General features: G+C 42.8%; 1 protein-coding gene across 2 annotated transcripts in view; it reads right to left on the bottom strand.

Annotated features, from left to right (window-relative positions):
• Positions 1 to 2,094: 2,094 nt before the first annotated feature.
• The window catches only part of LOC118405795 (dorsal-ventral patterning protein tolloid-like), a 16,646-nt gene continuing 8,784 nt past the window's right edge, over positions 2,095 to 9,956 (bottom strand). For both annotated transcript variants that reach the window (XM_035805556.1, XM_035805555.1), the window contains 5 exons: positions 5,059 to 5,304; positions 4,404 to 4,544; positions 3,809 to 4,057; positions 3,344 to 3,463; positions 2,095 to 2,884 (listed from right to left, as the gene is read on the bottom strand). In XM_035805556.1, the coding sequence (XP_035661449.1) occupies positions 2,721 to 2,884; positions 3,344 to 3,463; positions 3,809 to 4,057; positions 4,404 to 4,544; positions 5,059 to 5,304 (920 nt within the window). In that variant the 3' untranslated portion in view covers positions 2,095 to 2,720. The remainder of the gene's footprint in view (positions 2,885 to 3,343; positions 3,464 to 3,808; positions 4,058 to 4,403; positions 4,545 to 5,058; positions 5,305 to 9,956) is intronic.

Genomic DNA, 9,956 nt, shown 5'->3' with positions numbered 1-9,956 from the left:
AATGGCTACCATCGCAGAATCAGTTATTGCTTTCAAAAACAATCAGATTGCCAATTTAGAATACAACGTGAAATATACCCAATAAGAATGGTTGCTGTATTGATTTACTGAGTGGTATAGAATGCTTGTACTTTTTACAGATATAACAGGGTAAAATCTTCTCTAGTCATGAACCAGGATGAAGGGGTGATACATTTGGGGCCACATCCTTAAGCAAGGTGGTGTCTCACTGGCTTGGGGGACCGGTCCGGCACTGCAGGGTTCGTTCACTGTGGCACTGTTGTGTTATTTTCGCCGATATTTTTATATAATCTACATATTGCATAATACGTAAAAGTATGACTTAGAAGACAACAAAATACACAAAACGTAAGAAAGTCCTTTCTTTAGTATCTCTGAAATTTATTGAGTAACCTTTCGAACACCGCAGTGCCACACCGGTGCCCCAAGTGTAATGAGATACTAACTAGCTTGCCTTAGCGCAAACCTAGCGGTGAGAAGGTATATTGTGACTCCAGAGAATAAAATCATGAGAAAGACAACCGGCCGAAGAAGTCACATGATTGTGTACAAAAGAACTTCAACAGTCAACACCCCTCAATGTTCAAAAGAGAAGAGTCCTTTAGAATAATCGATACTGGTGCAGTGGACAGGGTGTCTGGATACTGACTGGGACAGATCGTTAGATACGACGAGTTACTCTGTGACGGAGGGTAACATCCGACAACAGAGTATTGTTGTTGCCCGATGTGATGAGTGTTCGCATCTGTATCTCTATGTTCATTTATGTAGTTTAGTATGTCCTCTAGGCTTTTAGAAATGTAAATAGTGTTTTACGCATCTCTAGCGAGGTGATCTTAGTATGCATTTTAGTACACTGCAATTTAGCCCCAAGGTCTACGATGATGTACTTTTTAGTGTGTTATGTACCAAATAGATAAAGCAGTTCTCTCTCTGCCATTGAGTATAGCAGTCCTTCCACCTCAATATTCGCTTGGAGACTATAGCATTGGGACATTGTCTTGTCAACATCCTCTGTCTTCAAGCCGTGACTTTCGGGGGAATGCCGAATACAGTATGGGGGAACCACAGGAATGTATAACATCCTGTTCTACAAGTATTTCAATGTCATAACCACAACAAAAATGGGGGGAGGGGGGTGGTAACCATTGCTTACGTCACTGAGGTCTACAACATTGGAAGATGTTTATGTTGAAAGATCACTATCATGACCAGATTTTCAAATATTGGCTAGCATTATCTGTCCTAGACAACCCTTTCTCCAATATAGAACTGTTATCTAAGATAGCCAAAGATGGAATTGATTCCACACACTCATTTTCTTCTCTGCCACCCTACCGACAGTTTCTGAAAATGATGAATATGACAATAAGACGTTTGCACACGACGAAAATTCAGACATTATCACAGAATTCCTGCCCATCCCCTCCTACAATCATCAAAATAGAACAGGCCATAACCACTGTACACTTCAGTGACTGTGACGTCAGCGAGATGACACGGGTCAGAAACGTGCACAGTCACTATGTACCCTTGTCTCTTCGCGCGACGCCCTGTCCATATTTGTGTAGTCTGGCGTCAACTGTACATACGTCATTAGACATGCATTTGACATTGTCCCATTCTCCCAGAACGCGCGGTGCCATAAGTGCGTCCGCTTTACACTTGACGAAGCGTGTGTCAAAACAATAGTTGTTACTCGCAAATCAGCTGTACAAACTTTCCGGAGTTCTTTCCTGAGTTCCTGAAAATGGCATTGTTCGCAATGACAACAATGCACAGCGTGACTGGATGTTACTAGAGGTCAATGTTGCAAAGGAAAGGTGACCTCCCCTTTTCAATCCTTCGCTATCGCTGTGTGGTATTTTATCCCCCATCCTATGTGTTGTTATGGATCCATATTACAAGCAAATGCCTGCATTAAGGAACTAAGTAATATAGTAAGTAATGTACAAAGAAATTGTGTTTGAAAAATTACATCGATAGCATTGGACTATGTTGAATCGTAGGCCAATCGGAAGTGCAGATAGTATCATTTTGTGAGTAAGGCGAACGAAGAAACAGTCAGACACCTGAGATAATAATGTTTTAACAATTTCGTCTACAAATACATTGTTTCAAAGAAAATCACAACAATATCATTTAACATTGTAGAAGTATGCAACGTTCAGAATTTACATAAGCAATGGTTCCACGCAAGTATTCCACACAGTCAGCTCAATAACAAGACAAAATGACGGTCTGTATATGTATATACTAGTATATGAAGCAACTCGAGACATTGGTTACAGTCCTGTCTCAAACCGCTAGAGGCGTTACTGACCGCACTACGAAAGAGCACTCCAAGCGGATTTTACAGGAAATGCAGAAAACGATGACGACTATTTCATGACTTTTTTCATTGTTGTTACAGGGTTATATTGGCGAAATTAGACATGATAATACATGACAGTTTAAGCATTGGCACAGCAAAATAATATACAGCTCTCATAATCTCTCATTCGAAACAAGCACAAAGGGTAGGTTTCCTAACTCTGTACATTAACTCTGTGTTAATAAGAGTACAACATTATGGTGGTCTAAGCTATAATATTTTATCTCAGCTTTTGTTGTTAAAATATCCCATTATTTTTTACAAGCAAAACAACAAAAATTACGGAGAGTTTGACGCTAAAACTACAGGTTTGTCTGGTTTACTGTTATCGCGTGATGAGGAAAGTATTTGCGATGACGAGGAGGAAGGATGAAACAACAACGCTGGCCGTGACATGTATGCGGTTTGATGACCCTACTGGTAACACGGTACCGGTGGCCCCCAAAGGGTCTGTTGTACGCACCGCTGGAGGGATAGTCGTCGGCAAATCTGTGGAGAAAGGAATGATACAAGTGGTTACGTCATAGAATACAGGTGAAGTATGAAACCTCCCAAAGTTACAGACTAATCGAACAGAATAAAACTTTCGTTTCAACAAAACTTCTCTTGTTATTGGTCTCAGTAAATAGTTTAAATAGATTGGTAAATCAATTGAACATAGTTAACTTAGATACCTTATTCATGTATTATCTACAGACGTTTGGACGGTCTGTTTACTCTCTTCACAGGCAGTGCTTTAAGTAAGCTTACATAATCTTTAAGTAAACTTAGAAAAAGTCTACTTTTCACTAATAATTTAACGTTGGTCAAATCAAATGTTTACTTCATATTGGTTAAAACAGCAGACAGGCTGTCGAATCGTCTGTAGAGAAGAAAAATAAGGTTACGTGCCTAATAAAACTATGTTCAATTCTACAGGTAAAAACGATGTGAACGCCATATCCTTACCTACTGAACGGTACGTCGCACAGAAGCCCTTTGCGTTGACAAAGTCGTCTGACACGAATTTTACAAACATTCGGTTGGAGTAGGCTCTCACTGTGGGTGGCTCCCATCCGCAGTAAACTCCTGTGCAAAACCACATGCATAGAAACATGTTAGGCGGTCGTTTCTTTCTCCTGAAATTTCATTACACTGAAATCCAATCTCTACGATGTAACAGGTCGCTGGAAATCTAGTAGTAATTGGCCAAACAAGACAGAAAGCACGCCAGAGGAGTTAGATGGCCCAATAAAAGCTCCTTGGATGACCGAGGTGTACAGTATGCGCCAACACTCCTAGGCAAATAAACCCCTACTAGGCTTTTACTCCTAACTTGGCCAAAGTGCCCTATTCGGGCAAGCGGGAGTCTGGTATACGTAGAGACTAATCAAATCCAGCTCAAAAATCAAACTTTTACAACACAACCCTTACCCAAACGTTTCCTGTTGACGCCAATGCCTTCGTACACGGACAGATAGTCTTTGGTCTCGTTCACACAAGTGGCTGTTTGTCCCCCCACTAGAAAGTTCAGTACGTTCAGTTCCACGTGTTTGTTTGCTGCCACCGTGATCTCCCATTCACACTGTGTACCGCTGCTGTAGTCGTCTGGGTAGTTGATGGAGGCGATCGAGCCGCTCGGAGTCGAGAGTTGCCGAAGGTTGTTGCATCCCGAGTTAGGGCCTACGGGCAGATTATGTTCAACATTATAACTTTCAACAACATGATAAAACAAATATGTTTGATAAGTTTTTTTTTTAAACGTCCAAGAAAGCTGTTGCATCCCGATCTGGGCCTACGGACAGGTTACGTTCTGCATTAACTACGAACAACATGACGAAACAGACATATTTGATAAGATTTTGAAAGCGTCAAAGAATGCTAAGGAAGGTTGGAATCACGGCCTACGGATTATATTCAGTATTAACTATGAAGAATGGTCAACGACCTTATGAAACAGACGCATTTGAAGGTTTTGAAAGCGCCCAAGATCAAGAATGGCAAAGTATCAGAACTACTTCAAACCCACCAGAGCTTAGCGAAATCGATGAAAACGTCGCCAGAAAGCCCCTGTATCTGCTGTTAGAAGCTCCGGTCGTGATGAACTTTACCGTCATTGTGTTGCTGTTGCCGATGATGATGGGGGGCAGGATGTTACCGCAGTACGTTCCTATAACAGGAGAAAACGTAGAAACAGTGTTAATACAATAATATCATTTTAGTTTCTGAACGCCTGCAACCTGGTGGAAATGACCATATTTTTCAATTTAAGTTTAATTTTTTAGATACGGTGAGCTATGCGCTAGTTCAAACGTGATGATGGAACATACAAGCCATGTTGGTGGACGACATGGACCCAAGATGGCGACCATTGATATCGGAACAAAAAGACAATAGTCCAAAGAATGCGTTACCCATAGTTTCGTTGCACCTATAAGGACTGGAGTTTTAGTAAGAGAGAAAATTACATCTTAAGAACACTATGATTTCTCGTGTGTTTCACTGACATAACGGATGCAAAATGACGTCGACGTCACATGACCGCAAACACGCGTACACACAGGTGGTAATTTCGGACAAACGAGGACAATGTGGTACTGTACTCAAGTTTAACAGATTATTCTAACAGTGCCACATATAAAGTACAGACAGAAGGTAAAGGTAGCATTTCTTTTGACCCTTACCCAACTTTGTCCCGGATGTAGGGTTGCCCTCGTATATCTCCAGGTAGTGCCTGGTGCAGGAGCCCGGGGTGGTGCTGTGAGAGGGGTACGGGTCGATGTCGATCTCCTCAAAGCTCAGCTGAATGGCGACGGACGAGCCGAACACAGACAGCGTCCACATGCAGTCCTCGTTAGTACCGTAGGGCTGGGGGTAGTCCAGGCTGTTGAAGGACGTGCTGGTGCGTGTGGAGATCTGTCCCCCACATGCTGTGGACGTGAGAGTATGTCTGGGTTAGACATTGAGCAATAACTAACACAGGAACTCGTTCATGTACACTTTAACACAGTTACACATGTGGGACATCGTCATGAGAGCTAGAGGTAAATGCTTCATTATTCCTTTTCCAACTTCATCTTATAAAAGGAAAAAAGAGTTCGTTTCAAATAGTTCAGAAGGGGTCTGCACATAATTCGCAAAGCAGGTGTATAATCGTACGTTCATATGGGCCGGTTTATAAGTGTGTGTTTGTTTGTGTGTGTGTGTGCGTTTGTGTGTGTGCGTGCGTGTGTGCGTGCGTGCGTGTGTGTGTGCGTGCGTGCGTGTGTGTGCCGTTGACCAACTAGTATTCTCACGTTGAGTGATTTGCATTGCTCGGAGACCCTTGGACCATGCACTTTGGTTCTTCAAACGTACTCTTGAACAATGAAAATCAACTATGCTATACAGGTAAATTCAACGAGGTTAACTCAGCAACAACCCGTCCTTATTTCTGCCCCAGGTAACGACTTTTGTAAGGTGACATTCCCAGGACACTCGTGGTATGAAGACTAGCGATCTTTGCCCGAAGCATGGTGAGTTACAGGAGTGCCAGTCATTCCAAAAAAGAGGCGCCCCTTTATCTTCATTGATCGTAATGTGTATGGAACGTTAAAACCTGACACAAGAACGCCGTTTATCTCAGGAATCTTAAACATATCTGTTTCAGTTTAAATTGTAACTGATAGTGACTGACATTATCTCAGTGTTTATCTTTAGTTCTGTGTTATCCATAGTTCTCCAATGCCACAAGCTGTTTTCTATTAACCCTGACGTCTTTTGTGTTGTTTCGACCCCGGAAAAAAGAACGACTTCACCATCATCTTGCTTCTTTTTTATTTGAGCAACATTTTGGACTCTCATATCACGTCGACCGATGATGATGATATCTTACGCAAATGTTTCGGTGATACAAGAAGAAAATGATGACCCTTCCTGATACTTCTTTGAAACTTGAGAACTTTCCCTCTTAGAAGAACTAGGTCTTCTCACAGTGAGGGGTAATCAAAACCTCCTCACTCCCCCAAAAATAATAAATAATTTTGACACTGGTACTTTCCGATACATACATCACATCGGTGCTTATAGTGCCACGTGCTAAACAGACAAGACCGTAGGCCATAGGATCACTTGTTACAACTCCGTATACCGTAGAAACGTGCCGCCGAGGTTTTATATAGGACAAGTGTTGACAGTCACTGACAGTGCCAGCACGTAGCAATGTGTCAACTGTCTAACAGGAGATAGCTATCGAACCTGAACTGTCCTGGAAGATTTCCAAAAACGTACGCTGGATAAAAGATAGCATTTTCTTGCACCAGCCAAGGTGAGCTGTCCTTGAGCTCTATCAAACTTTAATACAGGCTTCTTTATCTACATGAAAAATGTGACCTTGGTACTGCAACAGAACTTCCGCTTTATGTATCTTTTGACCTGGACGTGCTATGGTGTTGGCTTTTTGGTGGCAGATAGCCTGAGATGTAAGGATTAGACGTGGTGTAGTTTGCACCCCCTTGCTGCTTGCTCTGGAACTACAAGTGCGTTTTGTCACAATCTTTCAAGGATAAAAACGGAACGACGGATTTCCATGACATTTAGTGTGCAGTTATCTTAGGCAGTGATGTACACGATGAAATGTAAATTATGCAAATTAGGACTTAAATGTTCTATACAAATTAATCAATGTCTTTTGTTATAAGCTTCTGAGCATAGATATTCAAAATTTTTGTCTCCATTAACACCTCCCCCCTTCATCGACAACGGATAATCCCTATCTACGCAGTCTTTCCGTTAAGATTAAGTTTTATTTGTGTTTGACAAACAGCAGAGCCGCAGAAGGAGACGACCAACATGTGTTGAAAGACTTGCTAGCCTTTCGGTCAGACACAGAGATCGTTACTTGATAGCAAGGACCTCCGCCAACGGTAGAGCACGGCGAGTGATGCATTGCAAAATATGCATCATTCCTAAATGTGCCCCATTCTAAATTGTGCCACATTCGGTTCCATCATGTGCATTATTCCAAAAGGTGCCCCATTCAGAAATGCACTAAAAAATGCACCATTCCAAAATGAGCACCATTCCAAAACAGACCACTGCATAAGATGAAATAGCTCATTCAGGAATACGGCTGCATTTTAAGATGTGCACAATATTCTTAGCCATGATGTGGAAAACGTTGAAATGGCACATTCAAGAATATACTAGTACCCAAACAGCTAAGCTGCATTTTAAAATGTGCTTTCTCGAAATGTACACCATACCAAAACATGCAGTCGCACACGATGGCTTATAATGTTCTGGAATACAGGAATGAGCACAACCGACAGTGATTTGTTTAACTTATACTGTTATAGACAGCTCCACAAGACAGTCCCAGACAAAGAAGAGGATACAGCAACAGTAGAGTATATCATTAGCCTGCCGAATCGTCATGAAAGGAACTGTTGACAGGTCAAAGCGGCAGCGAAGCACAAACGTTAGTTTAATCTTTGTGGGGAGAAGGCAAGTCTACAAAAAGTCTGAATCGGCCTTTGTCCCACTTGTTGACTCGCTATCAGCAGCGAACAACAGTCGGTCAAAGGTAATGCAAAGACGTTAATGCCGACCCCACACAGAAAGGCTGTATATATGCCAGGGTCTGGTATGTTCTGTCTGATAAAATGTGTCCTTTTCTTGCGCGCAAAAGGTTTAATTGACTCGCTACCCTTGCGGAAAAACGGACGGGCAAAGGGCCAACGGTAAACAAAGTGATACACAAAGGCACTGAACAGATCAGTGGTGTGGGCAGTGCTGTCTCCAGCTTTAAATTTATTTCCGTCCCTAACATTGCGGTGGGGGGGATCGGGCCGAAGGCCCGACGCGAGCGCCGCAGGCGCTCGCCAAACTAGGGGGGTCCGGGGGCATGCACCCCCGGGAAAATTTGAAAATTCAAACCTCTAAAACGCTATTTCACGTATTTTCAGAGGCAAAATTTCATTTCGTAAAGTAGGACTACCGACACCCAACGATCTCCAAACAAAAGGCTTTGTTCCTTGGTCGGCATTTCGCTGACGAAATATATTGTTCGTTAAGCAGTGTTGCGTTTACACTCTGAACTTTGCATGATACTTTTTCGTCGTCATTTTCACGTATTTGTTGATCGATAATTTGTGGATAGCTCGGGGGCTGGATAACGCCGCGGGTGTTGGCATTATTGACCGAGGTCCATTGACGCATTTCAGCTTGTAAGATATCGTAAGATCGTATTGAAAGGAATGTGCATTTCTCAATAAAATTGAACACCTTTTTGCTCGTCGTCCAGCACCGTCCAAAGGGTACAGATTTGCAGATCGGTGGAAAATTACCAACAGCGATCATGTTCACAGTGCTGGGTAAGAATACCGTCGCAGGCTACTCCCGTATAATTTTAGGGGAAGATCGGCAAAAAATACACAAGATCGATTCCTGATATTTTCCCGTGAAAGCAGGTTTACATTCCCCCGAAAATTATGTATGTAAGCTGTAACAGCAGCGAGTTGGAAAACGCGGCAAGACGTGTTGTTACCATGGTAGCAGCATCGGCGGTAGCCTTTTGAAGTAGCGCCTGCGACAGGGCGAGCGTCATAATTCTTCAAATTCAATCAACTTCCCACCAATCACAGGCAGCAGCGGCGCGGACAAAGCGGTAACACCATGTCAGTCACGATGAAACGCGGAACTTTACGAACACGGCGCTGCGAACTCGGTCCCAACTCCAAGCAAAAGCGTTATTTTGAAGATAAATGGCGCAAGAATCGGCCGTGGCTTCGTCACATCGTAGACGTAGACGGTGAGAATATGGTGTTTGCCATCTGTTTACAGTTTGCACCAGGGGAAAAACCTCCTTTGTTGATGGTTGTAGAACTATGGAGATCACCAGTGTGACGGTTTACTGAGGTCCCGATACACACATGACGGCCGAGTAAAGAAAGATAATTTCTGAACTGCCGTGTCAGGTTCATAATGAATTGCAGTTTCCCGTTAATGTTGATTTTAAAACGTACAAGAGCCTAGTGATTCCGATCGGCATTGCAAAATAAAACATAGAATAAAAGTGATATCGATTATTACAGATGTTTTCTTGCCATGCTTGTTCATACACCAGTACACATGTACACACATCTTTTACTATATGGAAACAAATTGGGCGGGATTCGTTCTCCGCCCACAGCTCGGGCGGCCTGCATACGAAAAGAAGCTGATTTCTGCCAACCCCCGAACTTTCGCCAATAGGGCGTGTCTGGAACATGTTTATGAAAAGAACAGGCGTACACCGCGTGTTCGCCACATCATCAGTTGGAGAGTCCCGGTCTCACCCGTAGTTTATGTTTGGACCGTGGTGCTAGTCGACCGTGACTTTAGCCTAAAGAGCCACAACTGTGGTAAGGCACAGTGGTAAGGTAAGATAACGCCGCAGCCCCGCCTTCTTTTGCGCCACGCTTATCTCGTGGCTTGGAAGGTGGAGACGTGGTGAAGAAAAAGGCAAAAGTCGATTAAATTGAATTCGGAAGGCTATTTTAGTTATTGAATCTGCCATTTTAAGCTTACGAAACTGCATTTTCATGTCATGAAATGATGAAAT

The sequence above is a fragment of the Branchiostoma floridae genome, chromosome 18, assembly GCF_000003815.2.
Source record: "Branchiostoma floridae strain S238N-H82 chromosome 18, Bfl_VNyyK, whole genome shotgun sequence".
In the NCBI taxonomy this organism is placed as follows: domain Eukaryota; kingdom Metazoa; phylum Chordata; class Leptocardii; order Amphioxiformes; family Branchiostomatidae; genus Branchiostoma; species Branchiostoma floridae.
The sequence above is the reverse complement of the archived record's forward strand: the minus strand, read 5'-3'. Positions and strand labels throughout refer to the sequence as shown.